Consider the following 21,230-nt stretch of genomic DNA (forward strand, 5'->3'; position numbering starts at 1 on the left):
CAGGACATATGTTCTCCTGCAGAAGGAGGACTAGTTGGGCATGAAACACATCATCCTAAAGGACAATACTAAATTAAAAAGGATCTCAAGGAATCCTGCGGAGGACAACAAAAAAGGGGCCAACAAGCTTATCGATGCTCACTGTTGGTATATGAACGATATCATAGTATATCTGATGTACAAGAAACACTTTGCTTATATTGAATATTTATTCTTGTTCATATACCATTAATATACCTCCCTTAATAGTAATAATATTCATATATGCAATTAATGCCTCTTTAATATATACTGTATATGTCGTGGCAATAACGATGTTTCACCATTTTGTCACACTGTTGCCTCTAGGGCAATCATTGTGCCCTTTGTTTGTTCTGTAACATTCTGCAAGAACTCCATAAACATATGATCGTGAAGATGGCATTAAACTTCCAAGTATAACTAGGGACTTTGACCTCGGCTACCTATATGACAATGTGAAGACCCACAAGGCAGGGAATCCTGTCCACTCTGTAACTAGTAAGAGCCATACTCTCACTATTCACCCCTGGTGACCTGGTGAAGAACTTGGTGTGCATCTCAGTGCCATTTGTCTCCTCCACTATGGAATTGCTCCTTCTCTGCAGACTCCCTTGAAATCATCTGCTGCTACAACAATGGCATCCCTAGCTTCCCCTGACATCAAGTTCTTTTCACAAACTTACCAGTCAACAGAGCTACTGACTACATCATCAGCACGGTCTATCAACCATCCCAAAGGAGTATCTGAAGACTTTCCCTGGCATCTGTACCAAGGAGACCTCCTTCATGTGCCCAAGGGGAACAGTTTATTAACAAGTAGATGGTACTGCAATGGGCTCCCCTTTAGTTGTGTTCTTTGAGAACTTCATGGACTGCATTGAAGAGGAAATCTTCAAGGAAGAGGAATACCCCTTCAAATACTGTTTGTAGGTCAAGGGCAACTTTTTGAAGATTGCCAATGAGGTTGCCCTCCTACATCTCAAAGCCAAGTCTGATCTATGCTTAATGATAAAGGGGTTGATGGCAACCTTCCCTTCATCAACACTACGGTGTATGTTGATGCCATCAACTTAGGGTACTGCCTTAAAGGTGCTAGTGAGTGCTCTATCCAGTAACTGGAGTCAACTCTTGGTGACTACATCTGCAATATCCTTTCCATCTGCAGTGATTAGGTCACAGCCCAAAAAAACTCAAGAGAGCAGTCCAACAACCTGTTGATAACAGCTTGCCCAATAATATGGTAGAGGTCACTAAAAAGGTAACCAGATAAATGAAGAGAGACACTGATGATAAAGATTAGGTTACCTTCTACTGCCTCAAAAAGATGTCAACAACCTCTACAGAGGACGAGTGAATATTAAAAGAAATTATAGCCACCAGCGTTTATCCTGTTGGTACTATCTATGATATAATGTAAAGTTCATCATAATTACCAGTCAAAGAAGTTATTGCATCTCCTCCTCAAGAATAGCATCACCCCTCACTCAACCAACCCCAGAGGACTGGCCTAGCATATAAGAATACTTATCAAAATAGAGAATGTGGGGCACACAATGCTTCAATGGGATGACCCACACTTATCTGTTAAGGAGAATTTTTGTTTTTCATATACGAACAATCTATTCAGTGGGAGGTAGTTCAGCAAGATGGCAAATTTTGAAAGTAATTTGTATTTTTCCTAGGTATACAAATTGTAGCTTTTCATATGTGGAGCTATCCTCTGCACAAGCATGCATATGGTGGTGTCTGACTGGGAAAACAAGAGTAGTACAGGTAGACCTTGGGCACAAAACCTGAGACTTCTCAGCCTACTTATGCCATTGTAGGTTTAAACCCAATCGAGTACTCGTTCTTGCAGGTAGATCACCCTCCAAGTTGGGTGGTAGAGGAGGGTTTGTTCCTATGTGAAAAGCTGTTTGTATACCTAGGAAAAATACATTTGTCACTTATTCCTATGAGGTACATACTGTACATCACCTTTTTATATGTGGAGATTCACCCTTTGGGTGGGAGGATGACCTACCTGGTGCTAGATTTAACAAGTGGGATGCCTTTTGTATTCCTCCAACCCACCCAATGATGTGTGACATCTAATTCCTGCCTTGGGGACTACTTGTTGGGGAGACTGAAGTTCTCTGTCAACTTGTCCATGTCTAGTGGGGCAGAATGCCTCCTACCAGAACCAATGAACAAAGACAACTTGGTGACCCCAATGGTACATGGAGGTACTACTGTACCTGCAACTTAACTCAAGTGATGTACTGACCTACAGTCATACTCACCTTCTAATGGGGACTGTCCATCCCAGGGTACATTGGGATGAACTTTCTCCTACCCACTCCTGTTCCATGGGGGGTTAGGTGCCACCTGTCATGGACAGAGCCAAATTTTTGGCTCTACATCTCATGTCACACTATTTGCTGGGCTGCTACTACTGGGCCCAAAATGAATGTGTCCAGAGACCTGTGGGCCTTGTCCCTATGGTAGAGGGCCATGAAGTTGGTTTGCCTTTTCCACACCACTGCCTTCATTACTTGTAGGACAGGGTGACTCTTCCTGTATGTTCCAGAGGGATCTTTACCTTGCAAATCACCAGCTCGTGCCTTCCCAAGGGGGCTTCCCTGCTTGGTAGGCACTGTATGCTCTTGTTACTGCTTCCCTTATCTGGTAGATGGTGTTCTTCAACACCTATTTCCCTGTAATCAAGAAAAGTTGTTTACATGCTAGTCGTTGGGGTTCTGTCCTTTATAAGTAATGGTTCACTACCCTGATCTCCTCTCTCTCTTCCCTTATGAAGTCCCACAAGGATGGTATGGTGAAACCTTCAAACTGTAGGTCCAGGAAGGTGAGGTTCTGTGTCTTGGCAATGAATTATGGCATGAATGAAAAGGACATATCCTTCCAATATGATAAGCCATATGATAAGCCATGTAGTTTCCCTACCCTCTTGGGAGAGGCTCATATTGGGGGCCCTAAAACACTTCAGAACCTTTGTAACATCCCACTCAGGGCCTCTAATCTCCCTCAGGGGATGATTGTTTGAAGTCCCTTAAGAGCATTGATATCTCCCAGGATGTGGATAAGTTGATCTCTCTGTGTCTGAATACTTGTGAGAGGGCCGCCCTAAACCCCTTTGCTGTTGACAAGAGTCCTTTCCTGTGCCTTTGGTAGACCAGGAAGTTTGCTACTTGCTGAAGAAAGGCTTTAAGAGGAGAGTGACCCATTTGACAACACCAATCACAGAAGATAGCCCACACTCCCTGGTACACATTTGTGGAAGACTATTGCAATGTGGCTGACATCTTTTCTTTTCCTCTAAAAAGCATTGCTTTTACATAAGTTGCTGGATAGCCTCCACCCCTATAGGTGGGAGGACATGAGCTACCCTGCAGTATCTCTTGATGTGGTATCTCCATGGGCTTCCTCTGGGATGTAGTACTTACTCTGTCTCTGCATTGGAGGTGGAAGCATTTTTTTGATCAGCTTGTATCCATCGAGCCTGTTGCGCTGTAGACCTGAGTGTTAACCTCCACCAGGACACATCTTGAAAGCTGCCTGCCGGAGCAGTGTCAGCCGCCTGCTCTAACCATGAGAAGGATGGTGGCACTGAGGGGGAAGCTGCCTCCCTGAAGCAGTGAATATGCCAAATCAGGGCAAAGACTCTTTAGAAGCCTTGTTCTACCCGTGGGTTTGCCAGCTCAGACGGTGTTGCTCCCTCCTGGCTGACTGGGTCTGAGGGTTCTGGTCTGCCCTGTCCCCTGCTTTTGAAATTAACTGTGCTGCTCCAATGGCCTCTACCTTGATCATCACTTCTCTGACTCTGGGGGTACCACCAAAGTCACATACTACCCTCACTCTTGCTGAGTGCAGGTAGAGCAAGAAAGGGGGTCGGAGGGAGACTGAAGGGAGAGGATCTGGATGGAGATGACCTATAATCCATACGACATAACTCTAACCACGGAGAAAGCCTCCGTCTTTCCTGGGAGTCGTATCCGTATGGAGATCTCCTACACTCCCTACTGTTGTCCTCACCCACCTCTTCCAGAGACATCAACAGCTCTTGGCATTCTTGGTCTTTTTATGGCTCTGTCTGCCTTTCCTGCCATCTGGAAGAAGAGGACCTGCTGTTCCACCCGCTACATAGTCACTTTGTCCTGAGGAGGAGAAGTATGAGGAGGAGGAGGATTTGCAATATTCTTCCCTTGCAATGGAGAGCACTCAACTCTAGCCTTGATCCCACTCTTAGGGAATTGGAAGGGGGGAAAATGGAGGAACCGACCAATGATCTCAACCTCTTAAAAGCCCTGGGATGACCAACCTTTTGCTTGTTGTTTGTCATGGAGGGGAAAGAGAGGGGGATGGGAGGGAATCCTACCCATCCCAACAGTGTCAGAGGAGGGGGACCAGGTGGGAGAGTGGCTGTAGCTGGTCACATGGTATGCCATGCTGTCTGCTGAAACTTCCCAAGCTTTCCTCAATTTGAAAAGCAACTCAAGAATTTTGTTGGTTTAAGCACTTCCCTTGCAGGAACTGACTAGGGGACAAGAGACTGAGGAGGGGAGGGGGTTGTGGAGGTGGTCTTATCCTTATCCTGTTTCTTTCTCTGTTTCACATACAGTCCCACTAAGGAGAAAGCCTTCCTTGCACTCAACATACGTGGGGCTCCTCACCCACTTGTTTCCCTAACAGGAAATACACATCGAATATGGGTCCACTACCAAAGAAGACAAACTTATTGCAGGCCATGTCCTTCCCTGTATGCCAACATAGATCCAGTTTCCTTTCCATCTTCCTACTCTGAGAACATTGTGGGGGGAGGTTGACGACAGTCACATTCACTGCACCGAATTCTAATCAATTAGCTGTAGGATTATAAAACCCACATTAACACTATCAGTACATAAACACTGCTATGTGTTGATAATCTCGTCAAACCATGCGACATGCACCACAGACAGTACAAACAAAGGATTCCATAAATGTATCATGCACTCAATACATCTGCACACAATCATGGCTGGAATCACAAAGGAAGAGGTAGGCCGAGAAGAGAGTGGGTATCATGCCCAAGGGATACCTGCATTACTCTTTTGTTTTTTTAGTCAGATGGATGTGCATGAGCAAAGGATAACTCCACATGTGAAAAGCAAGGTTTGTTTCCCTGTAAGAACAACTAATGGCTTTCTTTATGTGTTATGCTGGATTGTACACTGTTGTAACAAAAATCTAATGCTTAAATAACAAGACTATGCACCAACAAAAATTTACATTTGGCCAAACATCAAAAGAAAGGTATTTAAACATAAGAAAATAAAAGCATAAAAAAATCTGAGTTTACTAAAATATAAGCAAAACTGCTAAGCTAATGCTGAAACACCTGCTCACATGGGTGCTTCATGTTATGACAGTTTAAAGACTGATGCCCTTGACCTTTCTGGGACATTTCACCTCTCCTCTCTCTCATATTTTAACAAAATTCATCAAGGATTGGTAATATAGTATTGGAAAATAATAACACCTCATCTTAGTGAGCACAAAAGGGTTCCACTAAATTTACTATGAGGTGAGAAAACATAGAAACAGGAAGCCAAACACAAGTAACATGTCCAAAATTGTAAAACTGACAACAAAAAATGACATCACCATGCACAAGGTAAAGGTTTCCTGTACGGCTGGATACTTACCTGGGAAAATGATTTAGCATTTTCTTTTGTTTGGTAAAAGCCTCATATGCATTGTATTTTGAGTACAGTAAGAGGTTTCTATATTATGTATGAACACCAAAACAATAAGTAAAATTACCTGCAAGATCCCCTGTTGACCTCTTGGTATTGGATCTCTTCATTTTAGAGGTTGCATGAGGCTTGAGGACGACCATTTCATTATCTTGATATTCTTCATCCGTTGAGGAGTCAGAGTCGTCATCAACCGTGCAACTTATGTAACTACTCCTATTGTTTGTGGAATTGCTGTCAATGGAGTCGTAACGAGGACTGGGGTGATTACGCTTGATACCAATGGGTTGTGCTTGATTCTGAACTGTGCGTACAAGAGCTTCCCAAGGTCTCTGAGACTGATTCTTTTCGGTGATAGGCTCAATTATTGGCTCCCAAGAGGCAAACTCCTCATTGTAGCATGACAGCTGAAGTTGAACATCAGCTTTTGTATACATTAACTTAGACCAGTCATTAACCTCACCAGTGAGAGCAACTTTCATGAGCAGAACAGGGACTGCAGACTTGAGTGATTGTTTTTCAAATGACACTGATATCATTGGTAATTTAACAGCTAATTTCTGCTGGGGCTTGGTTGATGGGTAATCAGGTTTGATGTATAATTCTTCATCTGGGTGTGTAGGAGATATGGTAGCAGTTAGAGGTTTTGGTGACCAAAGATCTTCCATATCAGCAGATGGAAGCTGTAACTTGAAAGGCATCATCTGTGGGTGCAAACTTAAGCTTAATTCTTCAGCTACATCCATCAAAAGATGAACCACAGGAGGATTCAAATGCATTTGTACAAGTGACATTTTAATCTCTGCCCTGACTCCTTCCTCTACACTGCGAAAGACCCACAATCCTTCAACATCAAATGACTCCATCACTGCATAAGGACTTTGGCCATGATGTGAATACATTGAAGCGAACACTTGGAACCCATCAAGAGATACGTGAAAGCTTTCGTTCCCAGGATGCCGTGAATAGTCTAAATGAATTTCACATCTCACTACTATTACTCGACTGACATGTTCTTCAGGATCAGCAAAGAGAACAACTTCTGGCCTTTTTACTTTGACAGATATAGACAAAGTTTTTTGATCATCTGTGTTGCTTGTTACAGTAGAAAGGTATCCACTTGTGCTGTCAACAGAACTGGGAGGTCGGCGTATAATTCGCACACCATCAACAGTTGTTCCTAAGTCTCCAACGAAACCTGGATTCAAAATTCCACCACTAGTACTTGCTGTGCTTGGAATAGCATCATTAACATATTTATATAAAGCTAAGGCAAAGCCAACTGACACATTAAGCCTGGTTCTTTCCACGCTAACTTCAATGGCAGCATCTCCACTTGGGCTAACTTTGTACATGATATCCATCATAGGAGGAACACTAACACTAAATTTGCCAAAAGTCATTCGAGTTTCACTGTTATACTGACCAAAAATTTTCTTAATTATATGATTATTATCTGCTCTTACATCAAATAAATCACAAGAGTGGAGAGTTAATCGCATATCTAGACTATGATCACTGTTCATATCTCCATGAACTTCAATTTCTCCAACCTCCAATCGACACAAAGCACTTGCGGCATCACGGACAGGCGAACTAAGAACTTCATCCATATCTGTATATAGTGTAACTGTGAGTCCATCTAAAGATACAAGTGCATCTGCAATTCTATAAATGTCAATTGAATGAGTCAAAAAGGCCTGCAATTTACCCATATTGTCATCACTTCCTGCAACAGGTGTTCCTAAATCGATGGGAGTTAAAGGCTGAGAATGGATACTTGTATCTGAAAATTGAGCTTCTGCTTTGTTCTGAGTTAACACAGCCAATATGGTATTTAGATCACGTTGTCCGAGGTTAATACATAAGGCTCCCATGTGAACACTAATGTCCCACGACAAAAGGTCTCGACACTGTGGAATCAAGGAACGTTTGACATCTGCTCTCAGTGTAGCAGGTTCAAGTATATCTTCTTGCATTTCCAGCCCACCTCCTAAAGTCATTACAGCACGACATACATGAACAGGGCCTAGTTCTATTAGAACGTTTTCTATAGCTCCCCCTCCACTGCAAGGAGCTGCTTTAAACAAATTGTCAATTTTTAAATCCCCAAGGTTAAGCACTAGTAAACTAGGAGAATCTGATTTTTGAGGTACAAGAATAGTTGGAGCATGAATATCAATACTAAGACTGAGTTTTCTTCCTGATAAAAGTTCCCCAATTTTTGCTTCTGTAGCTTTCTCAGCATGCTTGAGGGCAGCCTGAGTTCCTTCTCTGTTCATAAGTGGCTCCATAAACCTCTGAAGATCTGCCAAAAACTTACATAGGAATACACACTGGATGCGGCCAATTCTTATTCTTAGAGAAGCATCTGGGTTTACTGCATGAGGCGAGGTATCAATTTCTTCTACTCCTTTATGACCAGGACTGAAGTGAACTAACTTAATGTCAAATACACGGTCTTCTTCAATTTCAACTATTCTTGAGTGGAGAGTAATATCTGACATATCATCAACAATCAAATCAGAGAGACAGATTCGAAGGACTTTTTTCTCATTTGCTTTGAAAACACATTCTCCTTGCAAGCCTCCAACCTTAGCTTGCAAAAAGTCTAAGTCATTATCACAGAGTTTTAAATTAAGTGAATTGAAATGTGCTGCAAAAGACCACTTTGTTGCTCCTGAAGGCACTGGTGGATCTTCAATGCCTGAGTTTAACCATTCTATAAAACTGTTTGGAACCCTAACCTTTGAGAAGTGATTTTCTATGTGGCCTAGCTTTGCTACAAGCATTGTCATGAAATTAGTGAGTGTTATGATAGATCCTCTATGCCATACAACATTTAAGGTTGCAAAGTCAAAGACAAGGCTTTGTTCACAAGAATGAAAATGCGACTTAAAATCTGGACAGTTGGCACGAACTTTGCGATATAATACTGTGGCAATATTTCCTTTCTGTGGTGAAGATATTAGTTCCAGATATTCTCCTGTAGGGCTATGATGATATTTATCAACAAAATGAACTGAGCTGAGAGTAACCTGAACTGCTGGCCCATAATCCATCATGGCGGATTCAACAACCAAATGAGTAGCTCTAACCATCAAATAAGGCCTATCTCCATGGTCACTAGAACGTGATATGCCAATGACTATTTCATCAATGCAAAAACGTGATAAAACGGTTATCATATTCTGTGGGGAGGTATTATCTTCAAATCCAGGTAGATCCATTGGCTTGCTCCAACCTTCTCCTTCATCATCACTGTTATCTGAAGCTGAGAAGTATTTTTCAAGTTCTAAGCTTGTTTGTGATATCGTATCAGCAGATGAAAGTGGTCGAACATGTCTGAGCAAGGGAGGAGTTGAGTGGTCATCTGCAGAATCAGGAACTAACTTTAGTTCTCTTAGCCTGTCAAGGAGGCAATCTCTCATGCCACACAATTCAGATACGGTGGAATCTAGCAAACAGTGATGTAGATCTATTTTGCAATGTGCTCTGTACATGTTATCCATACTATCAGGAATAAACATGCCCATTTGTAGAGTTGGCAAATGGTGGGCAAATTCCACTAAGTGACCAAGTCGACTATCAGACAAGTTAAGTTTTAAAGGTGTTATGTGAATATCCATTTTTTGCCTAGGTTGTTGTCTATACTCAGGATGTATACTATTGGCAAGATCTATCTTGACTCTAACTCTTGGAAGCAGATGAGAATCAGAATCATCTCTGACTCTGTGGACTCTCCATTCATCCCCAGAATCAGCAAAGAGCACCTGAAGCTGCGATATTGTGATTGTCAGTCGATCATATAATCTTTCTTCCAGTTCCATTCTTGTAGCTTCCTCCAGATCTACTGTTTGACCCCCAATTTCACTTGTCACCTTTAAACCACCAATATCAAATACTAACACATTACCACCTTTCTGTATTGATCCATGCTCTGGCAACACAATATAGGGACTCTTGATATCAATATCAAGATTAACTGTTTTATGCCTTGCAATTGCATATTCCAGTGCTGCTCTTCCATTGTGAACAACATCTTTTAGTGCATCCTTTGCAACATTTTCTAAAGACCTGTATTCCCTTTGAGGTATTTGGAAGAAGGACACAATCTCTCCACATGCATGCTGCATTAAGAGGAAAAAAGGAATATTATTATAAGTTACTCAAAAGTGGTAAGATTATCTGTAATAATGAGGCCAAAAAATGACATTAGTTTTTACCTCTCTTTTTGTAAGAAGTACAGACTGACAATACAACAAAACTGTTCTAAACAGATACCAGCTGATAATGATGTCCACTTTTAGTATTATGTATTGCTTATGCTATTATGTAATTGTAAAATGGATTTTTGCCTTCAAAACTAAGACAGTATAGGCAACAAAATTTTTACTAATGCTGTAACATTAGTTGAGAAAGAAGTGTTTTTTGTGTTTTATCTTAGTGGAATCCAGTGTTCTTTCCATTCTCACTGTGCTTTCAAGGTTTACTTGTGTCACTGTCTTATGGTGTTATTGTAAAAAAAGCAAAGGAAGGATACACAGGGAGACAAAATCAACCATGCAACAAAAGAGCTTGATACCTAAGCTGAGTGCGTGGACTGCAAGAAGTTATGACTACAGTATATAACTCCTCTGAGACAAAAAAATTCCATATGTATCATATTGGCATGGGTCTAATAATTTAAGATAAGGTTTGCATCAGTTTTTTTTATTTGAAATAACACTGAAAGAAAAAGGTTTGCAATGTACTTAAATGAAAAACATTTGCAACATCAGACTGTACTTCAAATTAAGATTGTGAACCAAAAGGCCATGACCTCAAAAAAATTTTAAATATTTGTCTAGAAGAACTGAAATGCAAATAAGAGTAATTCAGAGTTTCATTATTTAAAGTCATATCAAACAAAACAAAACTGAATAAAACCATACAAAATTAGTAAAGGCATACTACATGTTTCGTACTGAAGATAAACACAATCAAGTATGGAATGAATCTTTAAAAAAATGATTACCTAGAATGAAACAAAATGCAATAACCCTGGTGTGGCTGAGGATGACTGACCCAAAAAATGGTTGGTCTTGATCTTTGGCTTAAGTCTAATTTTTTTATTTATTAAGAGTAGTCATCAAGGTAAATTTTATAATATGTATAGTTTTAAAGCTTATTTGTTCTCATGATTTTAAAAAGAGATGATAAATGAAAGAAAAAAGTGGGCAACATTTCTTGATAATGATAGAAATAAGTGAAGTGAGGCTACTTACTTGGTTGTACATTATTTCAAGAGGGTCTAACTTTAATGTCAGAGCATAATCAGATGTTACATTCAAAGGATTACTCTCAAGATCGACCGAAAAAGCAATACCATAACCTGCGATTGTGGAAGTGAAAGGTGTCTGGTTAGTCACAGGATGTAACTAGATCCTATTTTGAAAAAATATTAACCATCCCCAAGAACTTCTTCATGTTATGGAGAAACCAGCTCAACTTGAGCATAATCATGTTCACAAATGAACTAACTGTATACAAATACTGATGAAATTTTTACAGACATGAAATTAAACTAACTGTATTTTAAATTTTTACAGACATGGAATTAAACAATCATCAAATGTATTAGTGCTAATTAAACTTTTCATCTGCCCACCACCACTACCCAATAGTAGATAGAAGCTCTTACCGGCAGAGGGAGTGTTATCCACCAGTTTTAAAACGTACACTAGTTCTTGTTCCATATTAGAAGCCTCCAAGTTGAAGGACTCTGTTTTGGCAGACAGCTTCTGGTATCTAATCCCATATCGATTTTCAGCACTCATGACAAATCCAGATAAAGAGGCTAAGGCAATGTCATGTACTTCATCTTTAAGAGTTAAGCTCACATTTTGTAGAGAGAGGTACACTTTGTGATCTGAAATAAAAACACATTGCTGAGAAAATATATACAAAAACTTACATTCTACAATATCGTCTGCACGTTTTGCTTTATTATGACATTTCTTTTCTTGTGAGCATCTTAATCTTTCACGTGTACAAAAAATCTTAAATTGTCAAAAATGTTTGTGCCATAAAATTTATCTAAAGGAACATTAACAAGTTTAATTTCCTATCTTTGACTTGTATTTTTTCATATAAAAGTTCAAGAAGGAATAGATTTACATTTAAGCTGGCCATCTCAACCTAACTTGAGCAGTGTAATATAGTTTTGTCATGATGATAATCCTTACGCTAAAAACTCCTGGATATTACTGAAGCCTATCTTCTTATAGGAACAAATATTAATATAACACCACTTGCAGGGGAATTCTACTCATTCTGAATCCAGAAAAAAGGTCATATGAAGTAGGGCAGTAGCATCCTTCGCTGTTGGGAATTGCCTGGCAAAACTTTAAATTAAAAGGGGATTCCTAATAAAACCTTACCAATATCATCTTTGTGGATATCGTTTTCTCCTGGCGATTCAAGCTGCACAAGAGCTGAATGAAGCTGCCGCTTCTCATCTTCTGTTAGGTTTGCGAACACGCCGTTCTTTCTCTGGTTCCCCACAACGTCCATCACACCTAACCCATCCTCAGCTTCAGGGTTACTGCTCCACAACCATGAGAACCAGCCTTCATTAGCTGGCTTAACAGGAAGAATGCGACCTGGCTCATCTTGAGATATCTAATCCAGATCAAAAGAGAGAAATGCAACTGTTAGTGGAGAGTTAATTTCTCATGTTAAAGCATTCTGATCACCTTTCCAGTTATGCTAAACTCCTTACCATAACTTCATCAAACATCTAATCTTTAAACTCTCCGTACACCACAGTCCATCTCAGCAGTTTTTACCTCTTCTGTTTCATTTACATTCAGTAACCCCACTTCCCTTTAAAAGTGGAAATTGGGGTCAACAGTCCCTTTATTCTGTCACAGGCAGTTCTAAACTCCCTCCAAAAACTGTAATTGTCAATGCTCCTCTGTACACTACTTACAGTATATGTGCAGGAATTCTTTACTATTAAAAATCAGTGCTGTCATCTAAAGACATGAACTACTATATATTTCACAGGCACAGTCTTTCATCTTTCCCTGGTTTATGTAATCATTCTGTCCATGGAAAATTAAACACCTCCAGAGACAAAAAAAATTGTCTGAGATCACCATTTACACCAAATTAGTTACTCTCTTCGAAATACTCCAGCAGTTCAGCCATTATTATAAAAGCTCTCAACTATCCTAACAAACCACCTTCTATACTGAACATTCTCAAGCACACTCCACATCACAAAAGATTTCTTCAGGTCCTTGTACAACACATGCAGCGTTTCCTATTAACTGCCAAATTTTCAGATGTTTCACAGCAACACTTGATTCACCTGTTCTCTTTTTCACTTTCCTCAGTAATGGATAATCATTCCTCTCACCCATTCGTTCTGGACCTTTCAGTTATCCAGACATACTTGTTTGGCCACTCAGTTGTACTTTCACCACCATACCACATCATCTCACTTGCTCTCTTTTTATCTCCTAGAACCTTTCCTTTCCACATAATTTTACCTGTTTCTTTATATCCTCCTCATAATTTCCACAATAACAATCAAATACAAGTTAGCCATGCAACTTTTGCATTTACCGGATTTTTTCTTGACACCAGTCTTTAATAACTTCTCAAACTCTCACGCAACTGACCAGGGACCGCACTCTCTTTGGAAAGGTCTACCTCATCTTCCTTTCCCACTAAATTTACTTTCCACAAGAACAACTGCATTTCTTCATCCAGTTCTTACACTCACCATGAACATTTCTCAGCTTTCACATTTCACTTCTACTTTTCCCTGACTTCTTACTCTGAGTCTTTACTGTACCAGTAAACAATTCTCCTTTCTGCTCTGTATTTGCACTTTCAATTATCCCAGTTTTCTTTTATCAAAACGCTTTCAACATTTCCACCATTAATTTCTTTTATTCCTACTCTGCTGGGGCAGTACACGGAAGTATTCCATATTGTCCTAGTAACCATGTCATTGAACTTTTCAAACTCCTCGACTTCTGTACTGTAGGCCTAATCCTAAAGAATTATTCTACTCTTTCATTATAATCCAATGTCTTCCTTATTAAAACCACGTACTTGATTTACATTCATGATCCTGCAAATGCAACAGAGTTGAATGACAAAAATGGACTCAGAATGTTTTTGGAAGTGTCTGTTGATGATGATTGGCTAACCTCAGCTTGTAAAGTCTGTCTCGATGAGAGAAGGATTCTGAATGAATGGAGGAGATGAATAACTGTTCCATTAGGTGAACATAAAGGTCATAGAAGTGAGAGCAGTTATCATTGCAGCATAATTTTACTTAATATAATAGGAAAGATGTTTGGTACGATTTTGATTGAGAATCAAAGATGGGTGACAGAAGGACTGATAGGGAAAGAACAGTGCAAGTTTAAACATTTTAGAGTATGTGTGGACCAAGTGTTTGTAATGAGACAATTATATGAAAAGTTTGGTGAATATAAATAGGAAATGTTTTACATGGTATAGATGAATCACCAAAAAGCTTATGATAAAATCAAAAGAAGCCATGTGAAGAGTATTGAAATGTCTGACAAAGTTGAGAGCAATCAAAAGCTTTTATGATGGAAGAGAAACCTCTGCTAGAATAAGAAGATGGGAAAATGACAGATATGAAGTAAAAGTGGGTCTGAAAAAAGGGTGTGTTAATGTTTTCCTGGTTGTTTAGTGCCTCCAAGGATGGAATGACGAAAGAAATCAAAGAAAGGAAAATAAATGCAGTTGCAAAGTTGTAGGATAAGAAAAGCTTTGGTGAATGGATTGTGGAACTGATGATACACTGCTGAAAAGAAAGAGGAGTAACTAATGAAACTGTTTGAAAGTAACTGAAAAAGGAGAAAATTTGGAGTAAATGTGAGCTAACAGGAAAATGAAGCTTTGAATATTAACATGGATGGTGAAAGAGTCCCTTTGTCTGGGGTAAGTTTTTCAGTGAGTTATAAGAATGACAATTGTGCACTGTATTGCTGTATTGTGTTAATTTACTTTGAGATAACTTATGAATTTATATATAGTTATTATGCTTAATGGTAGGTAGATGCCACATCCAAGTCAAACAGGATTATAAGAGCCACTGCCTCCATTATCATTATTTGTAGTATCAAAATAAGTAGTTGTAGTATAAATACTGTTTTCATTGCCAGTACTGTCATGTTATGAATTTTGCCCTGTTCACATAAATAGCATTAAAGACTTGTTGTTTTGCATCTTTTATTTCAAAGATATATGTAAAAGTACTTTGACATGCAACATATTCAGTAATGGTACCTGGTTTTGGAGTAAACACTATCTCCATAGTCAAGAATGATAAACATTAAAAAAAATCACAACAAAGTTTTGAACATCCATATAATTAGATTATTAAAGTTCTTTCTGTGATGAAAACAGTCTGTGGTTCCCAAGTGCAGAGTTGTTTTTCAAACAGGTCTGTTGATCTTTTGCTGGTAATGAGAAGTTGGATTTGTATAGTTTTAGAGATGATACGTTAAAAGTTAGAAAAACTGTTGTTCCCAGGGGTTTTTATTTCAAACACCATTAGAGCTATTTTTCCATATTTTTTATAGTAACAATAGTTTTTCCTAAAAGAACCAAATTATAAATTATTGAATTTTATTCTCAGATAACTGTTATGGTCACCTTGAAAACTAAGTTTTCCTTGGAATTTTGTTTAAATATAAAGACGTCACAAACCAAGACCTACAGTTATCGACCTTCTGTAAATATGAACATAATTGCCTGTGATGAAATTAATGTTGGGGAAATGAAACACAAAGCTTGTGAATGGTGGAGTAAGCATTTTGATGAATGAATTTGAACAAAAAGGCCACTAGCGAAAACATCATACAGCCCTCTTGGTAACACAAAAACTAATGCCCAGCATTTATATTTAAGCTCTTTGCATATTCCCTACTTGCGGTCATCTACCACAGAGTCAGTTATAGCGGTCTACACTACACGAATGAAACCTACTCTCATTAGCAACAAAAGATCCACAGAGCTGTTGTGAGTTTAGTTCTTACTTATCATGCAGGTAATTATTTTTCACATGACTGATTTGCTCACTCTGAGAGAACTTCAATATACTGTACAGTATCTTGATGGTATTTCAGTGTTCAAAACCTGCTTTGGAGATTTTTCTTTCATTCTGTAATTTTAACCAGATCTGGAGATGGACAGTGTGTTGATTTGGGACTGGTTGTCATTGCTGAATGAAGTTTTAAATATATGTGGGTTGTCACGACATAAATCAGTAACAAGTATTTTTACCACTTCCATTCTTTTTGACAATTTATTTACATTTATAGCGTATATACTGTACATAGTAATAAAAAATAAATGAGTTTAAAAATTCAACATAAGGTTAGCTCACTGACTGTACACAACAAGGGTGACAACTTACTAATATCTTGGCATGCATCCGACCAAGGACCATGTTAGTGAGATTCAGTGCATCTTCTAGTTTCCGTAGATCAGCTTCTTCCTCACCCACATGGCCCTCCAACAAATGGTTTTTGAAAACCGTTACATATTCGTTATATGTTGACCTTTAAGAAAAAATTTTAAAAAATTATATTTTCAAGCTTCTCACTGAGGTATATTACAAATTGGGAAACTGGTAAGACAGTACAGTACAGATGACATGCATATATGCTTCAAGACTAGAGTATTAAAAGTGAGGAGCATATCAAATAATATGGATTATTTCATAGGCATACAAGAAATAAAAATGCAGCAAAGATCTTGGGCAAATCATTCTAACTAACCACACAGAAAGTGGGGACAAGGACTATACTTACCTGTGTTTCTTTATATTATCCCATGAATAAGGACGAACTTGTTCCTGAATGACAGCATTAATGGCATACTGCCACCATTCCACTGCATGACGCTTCAGAGGGACCTCCGGCCGATATTTCAAGAAACGCCTGAAACAGTTGATAAATATAAATATTTAATTTAAGATTTATTTTTTAAATACTCACCTCTCCTTTTACGTGTGGGGTTAACCCTAGCTCATAAAATGGCCGCCCCCATGCAAGCGAAGTGCAGATGGCTGCCCACCTAGCACAAACCTCTCACTTTGGTCTTTCCTGTATCATTCCTCCCTGCTGCCGAATGTCTCATGTTGTTCCAGGTTGCCGCGAGAGAGCCGCTACAAAGTTTGGAAGTCGCTACCTGAAGCGGCGGACTATTGGACCCTGAGGTGCTCCGGCCTCGTCATCACCAGGGCACTCCCGGGTTCGACCTTAGATCTGTTTTGGCCTTAACAGCGAGTGGACATCTAGTTTTCCTGCTCGTCCATTCCACAGGACCACCAACCCTTGCCCCATGTGTGACGGGCCTCAGTTCAGGATAACCCTACATTGGATAGCTCCCTTGGATTCCTGCGGTAAGCCTACGACAAACTCGAGTATTTGGCAGCCTGTATTTACTCCTACTGAAGTGTTTCTCGACTCTTTAACAAACCTCTCTAAGTAAATCCCGTGATCCACCGAGTGTAATTCTCTCTCCAGTCATCTCAGTAAACCCTCCTTTTGTTTCCACAGCTCATCTATTTCCAAGCCACTACCACCCATCGTTTGCAAGCTTAGTTAATTAGGTTAGAAACAGCGCTAATAAAGTGTATTTTGACTGGCCGTGCTGTCCAGTCTGACTGGTGCTACGAAAAGTCTTGTGTCTAGTGGATCGAGTTCTTGCAGTGTGAGGAATTCCAGGACTTAGTAAATCGGCTGCAACTTGAGGACTTCCTCCATTATGCCCACGGCCCCTTGTCTCTATACATTAAAGAGAAACAGCCAAGATTATTCACCGACTGCTGCCACCTGGATGATGATTACGAGATGAACCACCCATCCTCCGGCACCTCCCATAGGCATTTAGTCCCTCCTGACCCCACTGCCTTGTCTGTATGACTGAAGAATGGGTACCTCTCAAATCCACCTGTATGTACTTATTGCACGAAAATAGGGCATGTGGAAGCCAATGTAAAGCTAAAGTGGGAGTCATATCAAAGCCTCCTCTAACCAGAACTCCAGCCTTCCCAGGCCTAACTGCTCCTCATAGAGATTACAGTACGGTTTATTGTCACACTTGTATGCAGCACAGGCATTCCCCGAATTTCAAGGATTGTCCTGGAAGGAAATCTGCCATCGCCCTTACTCTGTTAGCCATTCGGTCATCCTCGTTAGGGACCCCCGGGTGAAGGGCCTATTTTTGTTGCACCTCGAGGTTGTTATCATTCTCAACAGGTCTCGGCATTTGGAGACACTGACGTTCAAATCTCCCTTATAAGGTGAGACAAGGTACCCAATGAGGCCATCATTGAAAATAACAAGCCTGTAACTACTATACACAATAATGGTTAGAGGCTGACACTCCCGACGGTCCGATTGAGGGTCACTAGGCCTAGCAAAAGTAGGATTTGTATGTTGGGAGTAGCCACAAGATTCCTGGAAACTATGACCTCCCTCTAGGACAGGATCTCTCTCCTGAGCTCTTCCTAGGCCTTCCATGGGTCCTGCCCCTTCCGAGTCTCCGTCAGGCGCTGATGATAACTCCAGCCCTGCCATTGAGCCACGGCCAGTCCCTGTGCCTGGCCAGTCCAGTTGTTGAGCCCACACCAGTGCCAGATCCTGGCTCTTTGCAAAATGTACAAACTAGGACGTCCGGCACTCTTGGCCCCGCGGCCACTGAAGTCTCTTCTCCAAATCCTGTGCCTGACCCTGCCCAGTGCCAGTGCCAGCCCACACTGCCAATCTGGCCCCCCTCTCGTCTAACGGTCTGGCCCTTCTACCAGTCTGGCCCTGCTACCAGTGTCCTGCCAAGAGCCAGCCCAAGGTTCAGTAAGGTCTTTCCCAGATTCCCCAGATCACAGAGGAAGCTTGTCCCACGGTGCGACCTCGCAACCTGCGCCTGAATTGATCCTTGTAACCTGCAAGACTCTCCTCTCACACCTACAGTCGCCTCTTCTTCTGCACCACCATCCCCAGAAAAAAAAGACTGGTGGACAACCATCTCCGAGAAGTCCTATCTCAGCTGGTCACCATGTGAAATCCATGCCACAAAGGCTAGCAGAACCAATTGGAGCCACCGCCACCTAGGTTGATGCAGCAGCCAAGGCAGTGACCAACACAATGCCTGTTTCACCCACAGTCAATCCAGGTATAGGTCCCGAGGATAGTTGTGTTGTGGGCCCAACCCTGGCCCAAGGGTCTTCTTAGCCTCCTCTGCAGCTGCATGCCCAGGTCCCAGCTAGGAGATCTCAGCCTAAAGGGGTGGAAGAAATCAAGAAGAAAGTAGTAAGGTAAGCAAAGGCCCAGGTAGTTAAACAGTGCCACCGAGCTCTCATGTCCTATACTGCATATACATATGCAGTACCTTGCCCAGAGAAGGATGCCGAGATTGTTTCCTGACATATAGCCACTGAAATAGCTTGTATCTAAGAATCATTTTACTTTTGAAATTAGCTAAGACTGTTCTCCAGCCGCACAGCTGAGGATATGTCCTAGCTCCAAGTGTATTTCGTTGCACTCCGGCATGCCCATGCTTGAGGTATTTTATTTGCCTGCTTGTGAAATATTCAACTGTGATACCCAGCTGTATTATATTTATCCTTAGTTTATTACTGAATTTTGGGATGCAACTCAATGTTCCCACTTATATTTAACATGTTCATTTATCTTAGGGATGTATCATTCGCATGTGAGCTAGTTCATCATTTTGATAGTGCTGCATTAGCTTGAGTCTGTGTGGAATTCAGTTAGTTCAACTTTGTGACCTTCCTGTCGAGTTAACTTAATATTCAGGTTTTAACATTTACCCCACCGACAGTACTTCATTTAAATAAGTGCAGGCACATGTTCTTAGCATTAGGCAGTGCTATTTTATGTATGAGCGAGTATGCTTAGATGGACAGCTAGCCAAAAAACCACCCCTTAATTTACAGTAATTTACATTCTCTCAGGTTAATCCTGTTCTTGCAGACCTTCCGTCCTGTTAAGGACACAACGTCTACTAAAATGGGGGCTATTTTATGGCTGTCCCCTGCAAACACATAGTGCAAATGGCTGGCCCACCTAGCATAATCTCTCACTTTGTCTTTCCTGTATCGTTCCTCCTCTGCTGCCGATGTCTCATGTCGCTCCAGGTTGCCGCGAGAGCCGCTACAAAGTTTGGAAGTCGCTACCTGAAGCGGCAGCCTATTGGACCCTGGGGCACTCTGGCCTCGTCATCACCTGGGCACTCCCGGGTTCGACCTTAGATCTGTTTTGGCCTTAATAGCGAGTGGACATTTATTTTTCCTGCTCACCCATTCCACAGGACCACCAACTCTTGCCCCATGTGTGACGGGCCAACCCTATACTGGATAGCTCCCTTGGATTCCTGCGGTAAGCCTAAGACAAACTTGAGTATTTGGCAGCCTGTATTTCCTCCTACTGAAGTATTTCTCGACTTTTTAACAAACCCCTCTAAGTAAATCCTGTGATCCACCAAGTGTAATTCTCTCTCCACTCATCTCAGTAAACCCTCCTTTTGTTTCCATAGTCCATCTATTTCCAAGCCACTACCACCCATCATTTGCAAGCCTAGTTAATTCAGGTTAGAAACAGTGCTAATAAAGTGTCTTTTGACTGGCTGTGCCGTCCACGTTCCCACTTGCTTGGTTAGAGCAGTCTCTAAGCATTCGAGCATGATATTGCAGTGAGTTAGGATAGCTCAATGATATAGTTAGAGCCATAATACATGCTAATCCTATATTTAATCTGACACCTCTCTCTTTCAGAGGGATGCCTTTATTGTGCGACGTAGGACAAATCTCAGCACGTACTCCCATTTCTTGCCTGGAAACCATTCCACGTGTGATGGGACAAAGGAATTTCATCTTTTACAACACTGTTAAATACTTACTTATTAGTATCGGTTATTACCCACATGTCCTGTCCCCATGGTTATAATTAATTTGTGAGCTATTGTTATTATTTGTTGAGCAAATATAATTAACTGAGTATAATTATGCCTCACAATAACTTGACAAAGGGAAACAATTAAGGTTAGTATTCCCACTCTTTTCATTCTTTTCAGTTTTTGTATTACACTGTCAGCAGTCTTTGTATGACCACGACTGGGACCTAAAACCTCTGTGGTTCAGGTTGTAAAACTAGTATAGGACCTAAATATGACACAAAGACCTAAAATCTCTAATAGCTGGAAATGAGAGAGTTTAGAGTAACTTGGAAACTAAGAACTTAATGAAGTTGCCTATAGAGGTGCATGCTCAGGAAATACCTCCAACCCAACTCCAGAACAGAAAAACTAACCACTGCCTCTGAAAACAATAGTAGTTGAACCTCTTGCAAACTTGAGAATAGACCTTCAGTCCATACCAGACAAACCTCACTCTAGCACAAGATGGTTATGGTG

General features: G+C 40.6%; 1 protein-coding gene across 4 annotated transcripts in view; it reads right to left on the bottom strand.

Moving 5' to 3' along the window:
* Positions 1-21,230, bottom strand: part of LOC136855600 (intermembrane lipid transfer protein VPS13A-like) — a 315,401-nt gene that overhangs the window by 206,302 nt on the left and 87,869 nt on the right. For all 4 annotated transcript variants that reach the window (XM_067132695.1, XM_067132694.1, XM_067132693.1 and 1 more), the window contains exons 8-13: positions 16,607-16,735; positions 16,210-16,354; positions 12,179-12,419; positions 11,440-11,667; positions 11,024-11,130; positions 5,824-9,886 (exon numbers count right to left, since the gene is read on the bottom strand). In XM_067132695.1, coding sequence (XP_066988796.1) covers positions 5,824-9,886; positions 11,024-11,130; positions 11,440-11,667; positions 12,179-12,419; positions 16,210-16,354; positions 16,607-16,735 — 4,913 coding nt within the window. The remainder of the gene's footprint in view (positions 1-5,823; positions 9,887-11,023; positions 11,131-11,439; positions 11,668-12,178; positions 12,420-16,209; positions 16,355-16,606; positions 16,736-21,230) is intronic.

The sequence above is a fragment of the Macrobrachium rosenbergii genome, chromosome 32 (genome assembly GCF_040412425.1).
Source record: "Macrobrachium rosenbergii isolate ZJJX-2024 chromosome 32, ASM4041242v1, whole genome shotgun sequence".
Taxonomy (NCBI): domain Eukaryota; kingdom Metazoa; phylum Arthropoda; class Malacostraca; order Decapoda; family Palaemonidae; genus Macrobrachium; species Macrobrachium rosenbergii.